Genomic DNA, 20,662 nt, shown 5'->3' with positions numbered 1-20,662 from the left:
GTGATTAGCAATCAGACAAGGGGACAGTGCTGCACAGGGGTGTGGTGTTTGGCAAGGCCTATGCTACAGAAATGTAATAGCAAGAGATTCCATGGCTGAATCCTGTACCACTCAAACTCTGCTACTTGGCTCTGCGTGCCATGCAAGGGAGAGCTGTGCCATTTATGTCAGCACCCATCGGTATCACAAAAACATGGGACTTGCCGTACCAGAGGCGGCCAGTGTCCCTGCTAGGCCAGGGGCCTGTCAGAGGAAGGCGCTCTCCGAGCTATGGAGCTAGCTGCACCTCTGTCCCCTTCCTAGTCTCTCTGCATGTGCACCACCCACCTCAGGCCTTTGCCTCTCCTGGGCAGAACTCCACAGTTCTCCCCCTCTCAGAGCGGACCCCGGGCTAGCGCACTCTGGGTATCAACTGTGCTGACCCTGCTGATCTGACCGAGTTCAGACACCTGCATTTCCCCCCTGTGGGAGTCTGTGACCAGCGGTATCCAGTGACAGAACAGCTGTCTTAAAACCAAGGGAGTGCTTGTTTTCACAGGGGCAACAAAACATTCAGAGAGGATTTTTCAAACCACAAACAGTCAGCACACACGGCTATCTTCCTACACAGGGGATGGTAAGCCTGTAGGAAGTCTGGTCCCTCCAAACAACTCCTCTCCTCTTGAGAGAGTCCTTTTAAACCAGCCAGAGTTCCCCTGCGCTTTCCCAGACTTCATCCCTGCTCCTCAGAATCAATTCTGTACGTCGGCGAGAGCTAAGAGGCTGAACCTTCAAAGCTCATCATTGGGGTATCGTCTCTCAATGACTCTTAGGAGCCTCCTGAGGAGTGGCTTATCTTGAGCCACTGTTCCCCTTCCTGCTTGTTTTTCCTGACAACCTCGCTATTAAACTAAACTACTAAATTAATAGACAGTATCCACGAATTGTTACCGCGCAGCTCCACTCTAACACAGGCACAAGAAACCCCATCATGCAATAATCAGAGACTGCCAGGAGATACCCCACCAGCTGGGATCCTCTAACTACAGTCGATGACATGATGGATAGAGGGATGTCGTGGCATGGCAGACTTCCCCGTGAATCTCTCATACCGGGATGCTTAATGGCCATTTCCAGCGCGGAGGAGGATGACTTATTGCTTTTCTGCAAGCCGGAGAAAGAGGAGATGAATAGAAGAAGTAGCTTCCCTCCTCCACATGAGCAGTGAAAGGGAAAAGCAGAGAACCCAATTCCCTTCTAACAAACCCATCTGGCACTCAGAATCACAGAATATCAGGGTTGGAAGGGACCTCAGGAGGTCATTTAGTCCAATTCCCCAGACAGTTTTTTGCCCCAGATCCCTAAATGGCTCCCTCAAGGATTGAACTCACAACCCTGGGTTTAGCAGGCCAATGCACAAACCAACGCTGTCTGGGACTACCTGCTCCATTTGAGGAACCAGGGCCTGGCACACTCTTCCATTGAAGTGCATCTAGCGGCCATTTCCACTTTTCACCTGCCGATCTAAGGACAGATGGTGTTTTTCCTACGACATGACAGTCAGATTCTTGAGGGCTCAAGACTCTTCCTGCAGGTACAGACTCCTGTCCTGCAGTGAGCAATGCCCCCGCCTACCTGCACACTCAAGCTAGAGCTGCCACGAGGTGGCTCCAGCGGAAGAGCTGCTAACGCAGAGCTTAGTGCTGAGCTGACAAGCAGGGCTTTTAATTGTGCCAGGAGATGGCAATAACTGAACCTGCACCCTTGGAAAAGAAAGAAACAAGCCACCGATGGCCTGGAGACAGCATGCACTTGACGCTGACCTTACCGGAGACGCCGCATCAGCCATGCCAGGCAGACAGCTGACCTTTTGGATTTCTGTCAATGCTGCCTTAGCCATGTGCTTCTAGGCTGCAGAGTTCTGGGACACACACAGAGCAGGGACGCTGGGTTTTTTGAGGAGCTTGGGGGGGAGGGGTTAAGATGGTTCATTTTAATTAGATGTTTTCCTCCCCTTCCCCTGGGCTGTTTTTAATCCCACAATTCCCTTTATGCAGATCATCACAAAGCCAAGATGTCTCACAACAACACAGCTGCTGTGCTTGTATGTTAACTGCCAGAGCAGAAAGTCTAACCCGGACAAACTAGTGTTGTCTCTGATCATCCCATTACACCATAGACTCTGATGGGGAATACAACAGTTGTCAGCTAAGGATTTATCCAGCTGTGGAAGTTTCATGCAGCCTTCCCTGACAGCGAGTACAAAACGGACAAGGGGGAAGGGCTAGAGATTTAGAAAGGGAGAGGGTTGCACCCTCCTATGCAAACGCTGATTTAATAAGAGTGAGATTCATCGAGAGTTAAGCACCCAATTCCCATTGGACTTTCACTAGGAGTTGGGTACTTAAGTCCCTTTGTAACTTTTGAAAATCCCATCCTAAAGCCCTTCTTGCTAAATCCCCAGTGCAGTTGATTAATTCAGATACGTTACACCAACTGGCCTGGCAGATTTAAGCCCCAGGAGCTCTGTCTAGCGCTGCAAAGATGAATGCACACATCAGCATCATAGCAATTAAGCCTGCATCCCCCCAAGTCCCTGCATAATGTGAACCAGGGCAGAAAAGCAGGTACATTGCAGCAGAAACAGTGAATTCTCCAAGGACAGTTAAGAGCGGGTGTCGTCCCAGTGGCAAGCAAAGCCCAGCCAAAGAGACAGTGACGGCAGAGGAGGGTAAATGCTAGGTAAACTCTGCCGCATGGACTGGGTGCAAGTATCAAGCCTCCTATGCACCTGCCCCCCTGTTCACAAATGCTTTGGGTAAGAGGAGTGCAGAGGTCTGTGACTAGGTATGCTGGAGGAGACCTGGGGTAAGCATAATCCTCATCATGCTAATAAGGCCCTTATTTCTACACTCCCCACGTAGGTCTCACTCCTATTACTAGGCAAGAGCAACCTAGTGGCCAGCACACTCCTCAGCGTAGGGTCGGGTTCCCAGGAGCTCACCTGTTCCTCCCTTTTTACCCAGGATTTACAGGTGCAACACTCCACACCTGTGCTGTGCAGAATCAAGCCCCTAGGCCATAACCAAAGGGAATTGACGTCATTTGCAAGGGAGATAGTTGGCCAGCGTCCTGCAGAGCGCACTGGCTGTCCGTACTAAAGCAGCGCATTTCCCAGGAGTTAAATCTACCCAGGAGCACAGGAGGCTTCTCACCTCTGCCTCAAGGGACGGGGTGAGTCAACGCACAGATACGGTGGCACGGACAGATTAGTGTTGCCGGGAGCACGGGAAATGCAGCTGAGACGATGAATAAATTTGATTCCGGGGAAACAATCTCTGCTCCCCGATGGCTCACGTACAGCTACCAACCCACAAACGCCGATCACCGCGGCAGAAGCGATCGCCTTCCATTCCGACCTTAAAGTGACACCAACGCGTCTAGAAGCATCCGGCCGGGGGGGGGGCGGGAGGAAATGTCAAACAATCAATCCGCACGGCTTTCGGAAGCTGACTCACCAGGACTGCGGCTTCCTCTTCATGATGCCTTGGCGTCTCCACTGCGAGTGAGGGCTGAGGTGGTAGGTCAGCTGCCTGCAGACCTTCTCCATGGCTCCAAACGAGTCTCCCTCCTGCATAGGCAAAGGGAAGGATGCCAGGTAGGTTATTTGTAGCAATGCCGCTTCATGGGATCATTAATAAGAGAAGAGCCGAGTCCATTTGCAATACAGTGGAGCTGCTTTGCCCCAGAAGTGGCTCACGCACTGGGTCCCACGTCAAGCCCCATGGGACTGTTCTGAAAAATCAAAATCAACCACTGGAAAACAATGACTATCAATCATTAAAATACCACACGGCCAGCATGCATAACCAAGTCACCGCCCTGTTCTGCACACGACAGTGCTGCTGAGGCGCTCGGTTACCCAAGGGAGAACCGCTCAGTTCATCACAAAACCCACAAACACTGACCCACTCCAAAAGGCCTCCGTACGCAGCGTTACAGGAGAAGTGATGTGAGCTAGTTCAGAACATCTGCTCCCCGTGTGCCTTATCCACTCTGTCTGACTGTCAGCCTGCTGGGGCAAGGCTTGTGTCGCATGATGTTCTGAACATGTTATCAGTTCTCGACAAACCACCAGCCCTCCCATTTCCTTCTCCGGTAGTCATTGATACAGCTGGCAACCGAGTTCTCAATCAGGACTCCAGTGGACAACCCATCCTTGCGGGTTCAGGGTTAGGAAAGATGGCATTCTGAAGCCAGGGAGAACTGGGAGCCCCTAAACATCATAACATATTGCCTGATCAGATTAAACAGCCATGTGAAAGATAGGACAACTAAATCCAGCACTGCTGTCCTAGGAGCGACCCGTCTCTGAGCAATTATCACCCACGTCCCTCTGGTTCATTCTCCAGCACCTGTCTATGGGCTTTCATGAGCAGCTGTATCATGTCTCAAAGAGAGACCAGGCCTTGCCTTAGGCTTCAGGGAGGAGCAGAGGCCCTGCAACACTGCACTGAGTTCTGGGCGCCTCAATACCTTCAACGTGTCAATGAACTGGAAGGAGTTCAGGGGAAGAGAAATAAAAGTGTTTAAGGGTTTGGAGCAACTGATGGCAAAAGATTAGTCACCCTGCATAGGAATAGCTCAGATCTGTGGTAGCTTAGAGGAGAAGAGAGGACCCTCCACACACATTTGAAGGTTGTAAACACCAAGCCAGAAGAAGAATCATTTGGGGTGCCACAAGGGGCTATATCCAGTCTGTTAGACTGTAGAACAAGATCCTAAACCAGAGTTCCTACCTGTTTCCATTCTACAATCCAACCTGGAGCCCCTTCCCCACTTTGCCCTACGAGAAGGGCGGTGTGGTCCTGACACCTGTCCAAGACCCCCAGATTGAGAGCCCTTGCCCTGAGAAAAGCAGCAGAAGCTCCAACACAAAGATATTTTTAAATGGACAGCACAAAACACTGGGGAGCATACAGTGGTGAAGGGAACAAGCTTGCAATGGCAGAGGAACAGACTAGATGATGTAATAGGTCTTTTTCATCTCCGTTTGCTACGAGTCTGCAAATAATACGCAGCCCTGATGGGTTTAATACAAGATGTGCGAAGAGCCCAAGAGAAGCTGTTAAAAGCAACTGAACGATTTTAAGCAGGTGCTTAAATTAAAAATAGGAAATCAGGAACGGTGAATCATCACAGCAAGCGGCAGGAAGTCTGTTAGAAACCTGACTGAAACATGGATTCCTAGATTATCAGGGCAAAAGTAACATCTGGGATCATGTAGCATGACCCCCTGTGTAACACAGGCCATGAAGCTTCCCTGAATTAATTTAGAAAAGAATCCAATCTTGACTTTAAAATGTCCAGTGATAGAGAATCCACCTCCTCCCTTGAGAAAGGGTTCCAGTGGAGAACTACCCTCACAGTTACAAATTCGCACCTTTCATAGAATCATAGAATATCAGGGTTGGGCTTTTTTGGTCAAGCCGGGGCTTTTTTCCAGGCTGCATTTGTCCAGTGTCACCTTCCGGCCATTGGCTCTTGTTAGACCTTTGTCTGCTAGATTGAAAACCCCCCTCTTATGAAACTTCTATTCCAGAGTCACCCCTTCACTTTCTCTCTAGTCCTTTACATGCTCCTGTGCTCCTCGCCTCCGAACAGCGCTGTCATGCCGTGGTGGGAAACGTAGAGCCAGCAGGAGGGTGTCTGCACACAGACAAAGCTCCGTGGGAGATTTAAGAATCTGGCTTACAGAGAACACAGTGTATGGTCAGTTACTGCCTCCTGCTCCTGGGATTCAGACAGGCTTTGTGGAAGCTCATCTATTCATACTGAATAATAATAATAATCTTACTTTGCTTTGATACAGACGCTTTCATTCAAGGCTCTCAATGCCTTTTATGCACATTGACTAATTAATCCATACCGCCCTTCTGTTCCTGCTAACCCCGTTTTGCGGAAGGGCAAACACCGAGTCCTGGTCTACACTTAAAATTGAGAGCTGTGTCACTCCCGGGGCCTGCAGCTATGCTGACCTAACCCCTGGCGTAGACCTGGCTGGGTCAAGGGAAGAATGCATCTAACCATCTAGCTACCACTGCTCCGGGAGGTGGATGAACTACAACGATGGGAAAAAACCCTTATGACACAGTAGGAAGCATCTATACTATGGCACTACAGCGCTGCAGCTGTGGCCACAGTAGCGCTCATAGTGTAGACATGGCTTAAGAGACGAAGGAAGTTACCCATGCAAGCAGTGGCAGAGTCTGGAACAGAACTCCGGGGCCCAACCATCCAGGCAGTTGCACACACCCACGCAGACGCATGCACGGGGAACAGCATGCAGACAGGAGACAGACTGTGTGGGTTCCCAGGAGCTTCTGGCTCTCATTTCTCATTGTCATTAGGCCAAGTACTCGACCAGTCTCCAGCTGATTAGCTATTGTCTTCTGCTGCCTGTCTTTTCCCCTTTAAAGCTGCCACATGAAATGTCAAAGATTAAACATCCCCCATCACAAAAACAATAATCAAGGATTGCAGCAAAGAAGCAAGCATGCTATGGTTGCGGTTCTTCCCCTGCTCCGCTGTCAGATGCCAAACAGCCTGTTGTCTTTCTGCTGAGGTCTGAACTTCTTTGTGCCATCGGCACGTGTGTGCATACAAAGCGGTTCTGTTGGTGCACGGAGCATGTGGCTCTTGGCCATGCAGTCCCAGCCTCCAGCTGAATGCCTGGCTCTGCTGGGAAACCTTGCAAATAGCTTTGGCTGGGAGGCAGGTTTAGGGAGCGAAGAGAGAGGCCCGACAAAAGCAGTAGAGCCAGAGGTGGGTGGGGGAGGAGGAGGATTTCTGGCTCTGCAGCCAGCACGCGGCTCTCTCACAGCCAGAGCCCTCGATTTAAAGGGCCTGGGATTTAAAGGCCCACCTCTTCTGGTTGAGATCCCACCCCCTTCTCAGGACTCTGATGTGGTAAGTCCTTTAAGTTACTTTCACCCTGAGTCCTGCGCGGAGAGACAGGGGGTCCCCACTCTGTGCTATGCTGGAAATCTCTAGGGCCAGCTACTGCAAGTGGCTAATGCCAGCCTGTGTTCTTGGTATGGGAGAGTGACTTGCGCATCCAGCCCCACTCTACAGGGTGCAACTTCTGCACCGAGGCGGGGGGGGGGAGAGAAACTTCTGCTTAAAGTTCTCTGGTGTGAACAATGAGAAGTCCGAGCAAAGTAAGAAATCATACGACTGCCATGGCCGCTGCAGGCAAACGCCTTCCCAACTGCAGCGTGTCCAGAAAGCTAATCGAACTGTAAATCATTTGAAATCAATGAGAGCCCGTTTGGTATCGGGGCTTTACCGTGAGACGGCCTGTGACAGGATACAGATGGCCCAATAAAAAAAGGCTCAATTGGAAATCCTGAATAATGGTCCCCGAAGAGCCGAAAGACACAGCAGAGAGGAGAACTTCTCCCGCACTTCCCAGCAGGCTCAGGATCTGGGTGCAGAATGTACATGTCCCACATGGGGAAATAAAAACCTGCCTGTTCTTTGTGTTAACTGTGCCTCAGACCTCTAGCGTTAAGAGAGACGTCGTGGGCTGCGTCCCTACACTACACGGGCTCAGTTCCAGCAAGCAGGTCAGTCCCAGGCTCGGCAGCACAATCGTTCTGGACCCATTATCATCTCTAAAAAATAAAAGTGGCTCTTCCCAAGTGGGCCACAGATGCAAAGAGCTGGGAGCAAGCGAGCCCGGACTGTGCGCAGCGTGGCAGAGCCATAAATATTTCACCTCCCTGACGATGCACCGGGGTCTGGGGACCACCTGCTCCCCCATGTCCTGCCCGGCCCACAGCAAGGAGACTTGGTGGGAAGTGGCTGGTGGCCAGCGGCCTCTCCTCCCCACCCTGGCAGCAGATATCTACAGGTGATGGGACCCACACTCCATTCAACAGCATGCAGTTGGTGGGGGATGGGTCTTGGTGGCCCACTCTCCCCTCAGCGGGACGAAGACGCCGGGAGCATGGCCCCAGCGATTCAGTCTTCTCGTCCTGCCAGGATCATTAGGGGAGACCCTCCTCCCCGACAGCAATCTGTGATGGGTGGTGGCAGGGGCCATTCTCACCTCCTCTGGAAGCCTGCCTGACCTGATCCCTCTCTGCCTTTGATAGTCTCAGGTGGTCCATGCTGCCTTCTCCAGCCTCATTTCTGAGCCTCGTCTTGAATTCGGACTCATTTTAGGTGAGCAGCGTGTCGCTGATTTACACCATGCTCAATACAAGGCACAATGAACCCAACCTCTGGCTTCATTAACCAGGCCACGCTCCACATGGAACAGTCCATCCACTGCCAACTGCCTCCCCTGGGTAGGAGAGTTATGCCAACAGAGGCATTCTAATGAACTCTCACCATTCAGTCGTCAGCTATGAAATGTGGGACCAAGAAACTGTGTGCACATTTAAGAGGAGAGAGACATCCCGAATACACAGCCCTAGAAACACTGATTGTCCTAGGCTTTGATGGCCATTGCTGTTTATGCACATTGATTGTTCTGTGTTTTGTTACTCATCGGAAGGAGTCAGACGGGAGAGTTCACTAAGATGTCACATCCCAGAGCCTCTCTTAGGAATCTAAGCGCTCCAACATGGCTGTGAGCTGAATATTTTATATATGTCATTTGTGGAACGTTTTCTCTATATTCACCCCAGAAATCACCCAAGCAGGAGGGTATAGAGAAAGATATTATAAATGTTCAATTAATCAAGCCACAAAGTGGATTTTGACCAATTATGCAATGGAAATGCTATGAAACAATTACCGTATATACTCGTTCATTAGCCCGTTCGTTTATAAGCCAACCCCCAAGATGGATAGGTAAAAATGGCAAAAACGGTATGACTCTTTCATAAGCCGACCCTATATTTCAAGGGGTTGGCAAACTTTGGCGCCCGGCCCGTCAGGGTAAGCTGCTGGCAGGTCGGGATGTTTTGTTTACCTGGAGCGTCCGCAGGCACGGAGCCCCTCGGCTCCCAGTGGCCGCAGTTTGCCCTTCCAGCCAATGGGAGCAGTAGGAAGTGGCGCAGGCCGAGGGACATGCTGGCTGCCACTTCCCGCAGCTTCCATTGGCTGGGAATGGCGAATCGCAGCCGCTGGGAGCTGAGGGGCTCCATGCCCGTGAACACTCCAGGTAAACAAAACAACAATGTATTAGATATTCAATAATTCAATAGAGCTTAAAATCCTCAAATTTTGGTGTAGACCTGTTGCTAAGCCGACCCGCGCTCTTAAGGCATAACATACATCAATCAAGAGCTGATTTAATTCAGCAGAGACAGATAGCTACTGCTATCTGTGTGAACTGATAGAGGGAAGGGATGGAATCAGTAGTATCGTCTGCATCCCATCCCTCATCTGAGACAACAGGCAATGATGGATGCTTTCAACAGCTCGGGTGGAAACTCGAAGTATCTTTGTAATAACAGTCAGCTTTAAGAGAAGGTTCATGTCAGAGATGAGTTGGAAGCAGTTTCAGAATGACTTGACAACCAAACTTTAAAAGGTGGCTAGCAGCCACATCTGTTGATTTAAGTTTAGCGATTAGGGACCCATTTCTGGTACTTAAGCATATGCTTAAGCGCAGAGCTATTCAGGAAAGTACTTACGCACAAGCTAAAGTTAAGCACATGCCTAAGTACTTTCTTCAACACTGATAGTTTCCTAAATCGGGATCTACAATACATCAGAAGACCGAGAGAGAGGGCTTCGCGGGAGTTACATTTCTTTCTACCACCTCTCAGGATAGGGCCCCATAACACCTAGTTGCTACACACTCCAAAGCTCCTTTTAATCAGCAATAGATAAACACTAGGAAGGTTGGTGTTTTGAATGAGCACCCAAGAACGTGGAGAACTTCCTATTGCCTATTGCACTGGAGGATCTCAAAGCACTGTGCAATCCTTCATTAGTTAAACCTCAAAACATCTCTGAAAGATAGGGCAGGAATCTACTCCCTCTAAATATTCCCCACCCACTCTGCCAACTTCAGCTTTCCTCATTCAGGACCCTGCAGATCTAAAAATGAGACGAAAATGCCACAAATTTTTACACCTACAAAACCCAAGGCCTCCCCAAGTGATTTATCATTGGGTCTGTGGGTTGTTTGTTCCCTTTTGATTAAAGCAAAAGAAAGTAGTTTGTTATGAAATAAAATGGGAAATGAGAAACCAATGAAAAGTGCTTTATCCAGAATATAAATCACTCAGCCGCTTGTGGCGACATTTCTTCTAATAGCTAAATGCACAGCGAGTTTTCTGAGCAATGTCTTTAACGTGCCAGTGCTCTGTCTGCACTGGCGTCAGAACAAAATTTGAATTAAAAACTGAACAGAGCACAAAACAGAGATCCCATTATCATCCCAGAACTCACATGGTTCAGATACGTTGCAAGTGCTTAGAACTCTGACTCCATCAGTCCATGAAGACTGACCCGCGTATGGTACTCAGGGCTCTTCTGCAGAGTCTCTCAAATGATTCGGAGTTGTGCACCCAGTTACTAAGACACTTAAAATGCAGAGCGGCCCAATCTACTAAACGTGATGGGTGTTCAGTTATCCAGTTTTGTGATCACCCGTTACAGACACGAGGCCACGTGATAAAGTTTGGATCCAGATCTGAACTCCCCTAGTCTTTGGGGATGGCTCACATGCCGGGTTTGTTCAAGGGACAACCTCTGCAAAACCAGTGACCTCATTGGACTGCCATTGTCCCAGATTAACTGGGTTTTAAGCATCTCCAGAAACTCGGCCATTTTCTTCCACATCTCACCGAAACCATTTGGCTAGCACTCTCGATGAAGAACAGTTAAAACTTCCTGTATAAAGCACCCTTCCCCCACAGCCAGGCACTCGGACAGCTACACAAACAAGTCGAACAGAATAAAACAAAACATCATGAAAAAGCCAATAAAGCACTATAAAAACTAAAGTGAATCTAACATCTACGGTGCAAAACAAAAGCTTCCCCTTTGGGATTAATATTTGTAGGCTCCGGATTGATAGACTAGCTAGCTAGGACCCTGTATTCCTGCTCGAACAACTGTTTCCTTCTCCTCCAATTAACTCTGAATTTGTTTTGTTCCCTTCCACGCTGCCAATGCATAAAGGAACCAAACTAGGGAGAGAGGGTGACGCATGCAGAGAAAGCTGTTGACTGGGCTCGAGAATTTGTTCTTGTTGAGACGCCGCTCTGCTTTGTATGCTGGATAACAAGCCACTGCTGTGGAGTTTTGCACACAGTCCAACGAATTGTCACCTCTCCAGTGATCTACCAGACCCCCCGGCTCAGAAAAATATACATCCAGTCTCCAAAAGGCAGATACAAAAATAACAACGTGAAAATTCAGTAAATCCAGCATTCAATCTTTTTGTCATAAAGAGAGGTTTGGTGACTGTGGCTCCTGCTAGGCCATTTGATATGATAGCCTCAGTGGTGCCTATTGGCGGCATCTGTATTCAGATTTGGACTTGCATCTCAAACCAGCTGGTAAAAGTGGTGTTATGGCTCTCAGGAAAGCCCTGGTCATCCTGCATTGCATGCAGAAACCATGTTGACTGGTGTCTACAGACTCTCATTCCACACAAGTGGTCAGAGTTTCAAAAGAGCTCAGCTCTCATTTAAGCATCGAGACAAGGGCCAAGGGTGAAATCCTGGCACGACTGAAGCCAATGAGAACACTCCCGCTGATTTCAACAGGGCTGTGATTTCACCCTAGATTTTCAGAAGTGCTCAGCACCCAACAGCAACCGTTCTGAAAGGGGAAGGAGGTGGTAGAAGCCCCATCAGCTGGCCAGGGTAAAACGCTGTGGAAGAATTCTGAGCTGGCAGAGGGCCTGACAAGCTCCTCTACCTCTGAGCCTACAATTTTGCCCAATTCAAACGCTGTACAATGGGCCAGCATGTGGCTATATTTCTCTCTAATTAGATGTTTATGTGGCCTCTATCTGTGCGCCTCCGAAGTGCTTATCCTCACAAACTCCTCTGAGGCTGGGAAGTATAATTCCCGATTTCCCAGGGGCACAATGGATGCCCAGAGAGATTTAGGGCTTGTCTGGTGCACACTAGCTACTCTGCGCTAGGTCCCCATGTAGAGAAGTCCTGGAGGGGCTGCCATTAGGAGAGCACGTGTAAGCAGCCAACGTAGCGCTGATGAAGCTAGCTCACTAAAAACAGCGGTGTAACCAGGCTTGCTGAGGCTCGTCCACTGAATATGTAGGTAGGGTCCCAGGTGGGACTGTACTCCGGTGGCTAGTCCACCTCGCCGCAGCGACGCTGCTATTTTTAGCGAGCTAAGCTAGCTTGAATAGGCCTCCCTGTGCTGCCATTACGCCTCCCAACTTCAGTGCAGACAGACCCTCCGGGATTCACCCCAAGTCAGACAGGAAGTCTGTGGCACTGCTGAAAACTGAATCCACAGAGTTTGAGGCCAAATCCAACATCTCAACTGCCAGGCCAGCCATCCTCCCTTTCTGCAATGGCCATCAAGGAAAATTGAATGTGACCTGGTATAAACGAACTTCGGATGCTGTGCGTGGGAGTCTGCAGCATACGGTAGCGGGATCCATAGCGAGTAGCTTGTTGCAGTCAGTGTTCATTTCGTTCATTTCATTCAGGCAAAGCTTTAATGATGAAACAGCCACTTGGCTAATGGATTCAGTCTTTAGCACTATCAGGGAGTTCAGGGTACTGACTCAGACAGACTGGGGTCTCTGTCTCTGAAACCTCCTGCTGTTCTTTGTTGGAAAGAAAATGGAAAGGTTAAACACTGCATAAAAGGCGGCAGCCGTGTCATAATATTATGCTGAAAATTATCACCAATATTATCCTGAAAGCTGCAATTACGAGGTGTGGAGGTGGGGGAGAAAAATGACTCACAACGGGAATGTGACAGAACGGCAGAGAACGACAGAAAGACAAGGGAGTTCTAATGCAAATGTACCGGACTGGGGAAGGGGCGGGGATCAGTAGGAGCAGCCTAATTCTCTGTGATCAGAGTAAAGAAAAACTCCTACAAAGTGTAGTCCAGGTTCTCGAGCTCTGCTCTTGGGAGAAGTGATTTATGTGAACGGCAAAAGCAAGAAAGTGTCCAGCCCAGGACACTGGATCCAAAGCTCCTCACGCTCTGCTGGACGACTGGATCGAAACGTCATGTTCTGGCCCATTTCTTCTAAACGGTTTAGTGGGGAGAAGTCCCAGCAGGAGGGCTGAGAAAGACTCCATTCATGAATGTGGGTAAAGCAATTTGAGGTACTAAGATGGAAGATGCGAGGGCAGGGCACGGGCTTGGTCCCATTGTGCTTCGTTCAAGGCAGGCTTGAGTACTGGGTGCAAGCTGGAGGGAGGAGCAAGGTGAGAAGATCCCTGTTTTAGCAGAACTGGCTCCCAAGCCCCCACAGGAAAGCACGAGAAAGCAATCACAGCCCAGGTTCAAGCCACTGCAGGCCTCTGGCTTTCCCCTCTCATTCAACCCCATTCAGGGAGGGGACAGGCTAGGGTCATTCAGGTGGGTTCAGATCACAGCTATCTGTGATTTCTTTAAAGGGATCGATTTTTAACTGCAGGGCGGGTATAACTTCAGACTGTCCCACTGCCCCTTGATATTTGGGGCTTTTCGCACATAGATTTACCATTACATTCCTACCCCACCCCCCAAAAACCAACAGTGATTGCTTACAACGAGAGACCCCGGCTTTTAAATCACCCATTAGATTGCAAATGAAATTGAATGTCGGTAGGAAAACATAATTCCAACTGTCCATATAAAATGCTGGGATCTAAATTAGCTGTTACCACTCTAGAAAGATCTTGGTGTCATTGTGGAGAGTTTTCTGAAAAACAGCCGCTCAATGTGCAGCGGCCGTCAAAAAGGTGAACAGCATGTTGGGAATCATTAAGAAAGAGATAGATAATAAAACAGAAAATATCATATTGCCTCCGTATAAATCCATGGTACGCCCACATCTTGATACTGCGTGCAGATGTGGTCGCCCCATCTCAGAAAAGATATATTGGAATTGGAAAAGATTCAGAAAAGAGCAACAAAAATTATTAGGGGTATGGAACGGCTGCCATATGAGGAAAGATTAATAAGATTGGGACTTTTCAGCTTGGAAAAGAGACGACTAAGGGGGGATAGGATAGAGGTCTATAAAATCATGACTGGTGTGGAGAAAGAAAATAAGGAGGTGTTATTTACTCCTTCTCATAACACAAGAGCCAAGTGTCACCAAAGGAAATGAATAGGCAGCAGATTTAAAAGGAAGTATTTCTTCATACAACGCACAGTCAGTCTGTGGAACTTGTTCTTAAATTATTGCTCTGAAGAACGGGCAGCCACTGCAGGATGGCAGCAGCTCTGTACTTCGTTAGTAGCAAGCTTTAATCACAATGCCTGATTGCCTCTTTCATATCTGGAGCTCAAAGCAGTATACAGCCAGGGGAGCTAAGCGACTCGCCCAAAAATCACACACTGAATCAATGGCTGAGCTGGAGGAGTCTAGGAAAACAGAACCATGATTGGCAGTGTGTTCACTAATGTGGCTTTAAACGGGATTTTTGCAATTAATGTAGGTGTAAACCCACGGGTCGGTGTGTATGACGTGTCTCCTGCTGGGCCCAATCCAGAGAGGATATAGGTCCATTGCAGGCTCCAGCTACAGAATCATTCAAGCTGTAGAGAGTCAGGCTTGTAACACTGTTGCTGGCTACAACAGTGTCATTTTCAAGTGACGTTGTAATAAGAAGTAGACAGCATTATCTTGTCTTAGGGTACGTCTTCACTACCCGCCGGATCGGCGGGTAGCAATCGATTTCTCAGAGTTCAATATATCGTGTCTCATCTAGACGCGATATATCGAACCCCGAACGCGCTCCCGTCGACTCCGGAACTCCACCAGAGCGAGTGGCGGTAGCGGAGTCGACGGGAGACGTCGATCCTGCGCCATGAGGACGGGTAAGTAATTTGAGCTAAGGTACTTCGACTTCAGCTACGCTATTCACGTAGCTGAAGTTGCGTACCTTAGATCGACCCCCCCCCAGTGTAGACCAGGCCCTAGTGATTGGCTGAACAAGAAATAGGACCGAGTGGACTTGTAGGCGCTAAAGTTTCACGATGTTTTGTTTTTGAGTGCAGTTATGTAACAAACAAAATCTACATTTATAAGTTGCACTTTCAAGATAAAGAGACTGCACTACAGTACTTGTATGAGGTGAATTGAAAAATATTTTTATCGTTTTTATAGTGTAAATATTTGTTATAAAAATAATCTAAAGTGAGCAGTGTACACTTTGTACTCTGTGTTATAAATTGAAATCAAATATTTGAAAATGTAGAAAAACATCCAAAACATTTAATATATTTCAATTGGTATTCTGTTAACAGTGCAATTAAAACTGTGATTAATCGACAGCCCTAGTTAAAACATTTGAGCTTGCCTGTGGCTATGAGAACTTTCTTCACCTTAGACAAACTCCTGAGCCCAGTCGTAGGCTCAAGAAGCAGGGCTGCATGCTGGGCAGATGCACAGGAGGGATCAGGAGAAAAGAACCTCACCCCAGGCTGTGGAGCAGCTCCATGGAGACTAATTCACTCCAGTGCTCCCCAACACAAATCTCAGACCATGGGCAGAGCATGCAGCGCTGCGCAGCTCCAGATACCTACAACCTGCTCCATGCCAACCCTTTGCATGCTGTTGCAGGGCTCTAAGCCATACAGGGAATACAGAATAGCTCAATCGGTGTGATATTTTCATCTCCCATTGGCATCATTTTTTTTTTTGCATGGGATTTTAAATATTGGTTAGAAAAAGAAGACACAAAACGTGCAGGCTGCCATGTGGCCTTTGCACACAGAACGCCCCAGCACATTACAGAACATCTGGATAATCTAATTCCCTGGCCCAGGAGCACTGGCGTTTTTCACTTTTGGCTCTCCAAGAACCATCTGACCCTGAGCAGAGTCGTACGGGGCAAGCTGACTTGATCTGACTTATCCCACACTTCAGTTAGATGGCAGCTAGGGGTGTAACTAATCTCAATTTTATCCAAATACTCAAACTGTTTGTGCATACGGGCTCTGCCCTCTCTGCTGCCACAAGCAATTTTCAGAGACAAATGAGACAAAACAGGTCCCTGCCCCACAGAGCTTCCAGTCTAAATATACGACAAGAGGTGGATCCAGACAGACAGAGGAGCAACCAGGAAATCAGACGACGACACTGCTCGGCAGTGCTCTCAGAGTCCCGACTGTTGTCAGGCTCCTGGCAGGAATCATGGCAAAGGAGGGCTCTCACGAGAGGCAGCCTCCAGGGCCTGACCGCCTGTGGTTATTACAGATGTCCTGGACACAATCCAACCTGGGGAATGATATTTTGCTGACCTACATTCCCCTGCAGAAACGCTCCTTCACTTCACTGCTTAAACGCTGGTGTGTAACGTTACTGGGGCACGACAGCTACTGGGCTGCACCCCAGAGGGGGCGCCACGCACGGACTGAGATCCCTTTATTCTTCAGCACTTGTCATTTAGACCCCTTGCGGCTGGTTAAGAGCCGGGCTGTCGCTGACCCCAGCACAGATGGCTGGGGGAGGAGGAGATCGAGCAAGGAGCCTTCCCCACACTAGGTGGGCCAGCGAGCACTGCAAGCAGTGAGGCAAATAAGCCCAAAGAGAGGGGCAGAGAGAGGTCATACCCCTGCCCTCCCCGCCCATGGAGCTGCCTAGGTGCGCCATCCAAAGGGACACGCGTGCACTACTATGCTTGGGGCGCTTCCAGAGCCGGCATTCCTCCCCCTGGGATGGGGCCAGCTCCACACTGCCCCCTACTGGACTGTGGGTAAATGCCCTGCATAGCTGCTATGCCTGTGCTGCTCAGAGCCTATTCTCCCCTCGAGCCACACAGGCAGCCCCATCGTCACTGACTGAAGTTACCGGCCTGTAGCAAGCAGAGACGTCAGCTGAGAAATCCTACAGTCAAACACAGATCTGAGCGGAGAGCAAAAGCAACAGGAAATTGGGCTTTTGCCCCCCCCCATAAACACACACACACACACAGTGTCTTAGGTGTTCCGAAATCGTGGTGCGGATAGACAAATCTGTAACTATGGCACCATCGAAACCTTGACAATGCAAAGACCATGAGGCCATTTTATGGCGGTCCGAGCGCAGTGTTAGATGCGATGTGTTTTGGTGGGAGATACGTTAGGTCTAGTTGGAACGGGGGCGGTCAGCACTCCCAGCAATACACCATACTGGGGTCATATCTGTGACTGAAGCCACTGCGATTTCACATCCACTTGAAACCCTAAAATTCCAGACCCCGCTCACGGAATGAGGCCTGTGGCACGACCTGTACTTCGAGCCTATGCCACAAAGTTCAGGATCCAGGTTGGACTGTCCCCAAGGTTCAGGGTGTCTGGGGATCTGGACTTTGGTTTGAGACCACCTCTGCTGTTTCCTCTTTCTCGGATTACTTCCGAGTGTCATGCAGGGTCTCACTGCCTCAGGAACCCTGCTCTGTCAGACTCCCACTGCACCCTCCCTGCTGCTGTGATTCCTCCTGGAAAATGAATTGGAGGCCCCACCAGGGCCAGCCAAGTTGGCCCTGTGCTGATCAGCCCAGGATGCCAGCCTCCAGTGAGTCACGTGTTACATTTTCAAACGAGCCCCTTGGTGCTTTCCCCTCTGCTGCCCCTCCCGCTTGGGGGGAGCTCCCTCTAAACATCCACACAACGACCTCATTGTCCTCTTTCAAAACTTTACCGTGAGGCCTACAGAACCTTGACCAATTCAGCTGCTGGTGTGCCTGCCCCGGCGGCCAATACTGTCTCACTGATGATACCTTGTACTCTCCCATTTTATATGCATCCATCTGTTGTCTTGTCTCATCCTCTCTGGAGCTGGAAGCATCTTTGTTCTGTATTTGTACAGCGCCTGGCGCAGTGGGATCCTGGCTCCTGACCAGGGCTCTGTGGTGCTATGGTGATATAAATAAACAAACAAACAAACGTGACGCCTCTGCTGGCAGACCAATGGATAGCATCCTAGGAAGTTGGTGTCACTAAAGCCCAAACTAATTGCTAAAACTTTAGCTCCTGACCCAAATGAACTGGGGGAATCATGCACAACAATGGGGTGAGTGAGGTTTTTAAAGAAAAAACTGTAATGCTATTCTTTATTTCTTGCTTTCAAAGGTAGAGTTGCTGAGCAGATGGACAGCAAAATAAAGAAAAGGGTCCCCCCGAAGGAGAAACACCTGTTTTACATAGAGACTTTGTACGGTTTATGCATAGTTTGTACATGAGGCAGCCAAGTGAACTTCTCCAAAACTAGAACCATGTAGCAGGCAGGCATGCACAAGTCCGACATTCACCCGCGCCTCTCTGGACTGAATGGCAATAGCTGCTAAGTACGGCTAAGTAAGACTACTCCCAAAGGAAAGGAACTTTCATAACCTGATTCACTTACTGCTATTTGTTTATTTCACTCAGTTTGGAGGGTGAAAGCAGGTGGGTCAATATCTTTTTCTCTCTATCTCTGGTATTTCTCCCCCTTTCACGTCTCACACACACCTGCAACTAGAGCTGGGTGAATGGCACAAAAAACAAAAGTTAAAAGATATTCATGAGGCGCTTGGATTCGCTTTCCCCTAAACGTTCATGCAAGCAAGTTTTTGATTGTGACAATGTAGGAAGAAAGAGTGAGCATACGTCTTGAATACTCATGCAAAAGTGCCTTCACGAAAGCACCTGCAAGACGCGTCCATGCAGCCACCATGAAATCTCTCTACATCAGAGTCATCGGATCAGAGAATCAAAACATCACCACGCAGGTGACCAATCACATAGGAACCATAACCCTTGGCCGGGAAGTCCTACCCATAGGACCCCTAACCCTAGCTCAAAGTTCCCTACCTTTAGGAACCCTAACACTAGGGCGGGAAGCCCTACGCATAGAAACCCAACCCCTAGCTCCAAGTGCCCTACCCATAAGAACCCTAACCCTAGCTCCAAGTGCCCTACCCTTAGGCACCCTAACCCTAGGGCAGGAAGCCCTACCTTTAGGCACCCTAACCCTAGCTCCAAGTGCGTTACCCATAGGAACCCAAACCCTAGCTCCAAGTGCCCTACCCACAGGAACCCTAACCCTACGGTGGGGTGTCCTACCCATAGGAACCCTAACCTTAGCTCCAAGTGTCCTGCCCTTAGAAACCCTAACCATAGGGTGAGAAACCCTACCCATAGGAACCCTAACCCTAGCTCCAAATGCCCTGCCATTAGGAACCCTAACGCTAGCTCCAAGAGCCCTGCCCTTAGGAACCCTAACGCTAGGGCGGGGTGCCCTACCCATAGGAACCCTAACCCTAGCTGCAAGTGCCCTACCCATAGGAACCCTAACCCTAGCTCCAAGGGCCCTACCCATAGGAACCCTAACCCTAGCTCCAAGCGCCCTACCCATAGGAACCCTAACCCTAGCTCCAAGGGCCCTACCCATAGGAACCCTAACCCTAGCTCTAAATGCCCTACCCATAGGAACCCAAACCCTAGCTCCAAGTGCCCTACCCATAGGAACCCTAACCCTAGTTCCAAGTGCTCTACCCTTAGGAACCCTAACCCTAGGGTGGGAAGCTCTACCCATAGGAACCCTAATTCTAGCTCCAAGTGCCCTACCCATAGGAACCCTAACCCTAGCTCCAATGCCCTCCCCTTAGGAACCCTAACCCTAGCTCCAAGTGCCCTACGCATAGGAAACCTAACCCTAGTTCCAAATGCCCTACCGATAGCAACCCTAACCCTAGCTCCAAGTTCCCTTCCATATGAACCCTAACCCTAGCTCCAATTGCCCTACCCATATGAACCCTAACCCTAGTTCCAAGTGCCCTACCCATAGGAACCCTAACCCTAGCTCCAAGTGCCCTACCCATAGGAACCCTAACCCTAGCTCCAAGTGCCCTACCCATAGGAACCCTAACCCTAGCTCCAAGTGCCCTACCCATAGGAACCCTAACCCTAGCTCCAAGTGCCCTACCCATAGGAACCCTAACCCTAGCTCCAAGGGCCCTACCCATAGGAACCCTAACCCTAGCTCCAAGGGCCCTACCCATAGGAACCCTAACCCTAGCTCCAAGGGCCCTACCCATAGGAACCGAAACCCTAGCTCCAAGTGCCCTACGCTTAGGAACCCTAACCCTAGGGCGGGAAGCCCTACCCATAGGAACCGTAATATTAGCTCCAAGTGCCCTAGCCATAGGAACCCTAACCTTAGGGCGGGGCCCCCTACGCATAGGAACGCTCACCCTAGTTCCAAGTGCCCTACCCATAGGAACCCTAATCCTAGCTCCAAGTGTCCTACCCATAGGAACCCTAACCCTAGATCCAAGTGCCCTACCCATAGGAACCCTAACCCTAGCTCCAAGTGCCCTATCCTTAGGAACCCTAACCCTAGCTCCAAGTGCCCTACCCATAGGAACCCTAACCCTAGCTCCAAGTGCCCTACCCATAGGAACCCTAACCCTAGCTCCAAGTGCCCTACCCATAGGAACCCTAACCCTAGCTCCAAGTGCCCGACCCATAGGAACCCAAACCCTAGCTCCAAGTGCCCTACCCATAGGAACCCTAACCCTAGCTCCAAGGGCCCTACCCATAG

General features: G+C 49.6%; 1 protein-coding gene across 2 annotated transcripts in view; it reads right to left on the bottom strand.

The window, feature by feature from the left end:
- LRRC75A (leucine rich repeat containing 75A) overlaps nucleotides 1-20,662 on the bottom strand; it is a 261,639-nt gene that overhangs the window by 74,724 nt on the left and 166,253 nt on the right. For both annotated transcript variants that reach the window (XR_005590153.1, XM_039508123.1), the window contains exon 3: nucleotides 3,498-3,610. Coding sequence is in view for 1 of the 2 variants with exons in the window: in XM_039508123.1 (XP_039364057.1) it covers nucleotides 3,498-3,610 (113 nt within the window). In the remaining variant the exon portion in view is untranslated. The remainder of the gene's footprint in view (nucleotides 1-3,497; nucleotides 3,611-20,662) is intronic.

The sequence above is a fragment of the Mauremys reevesii genome, linkage group 20, assembly GCF_016161935.1.
Source record: "Mauremys reevesii isolate NIE-2019 linkage group 20, ASM1616193v1, whole genome shotgun sequence".
Classification (NCBI taxonomy): domain Eukaryota; kingdom Metazoa; phylum Chordata; order Testudines; family Geoemydidae; genus Mauremys; species Mauremys reevesii.
The sequence above is the reverse complement of the archived record's forward strand: the minus strand, read 5'-3'. Positions and strand labels throughout refer to the sequence as shown.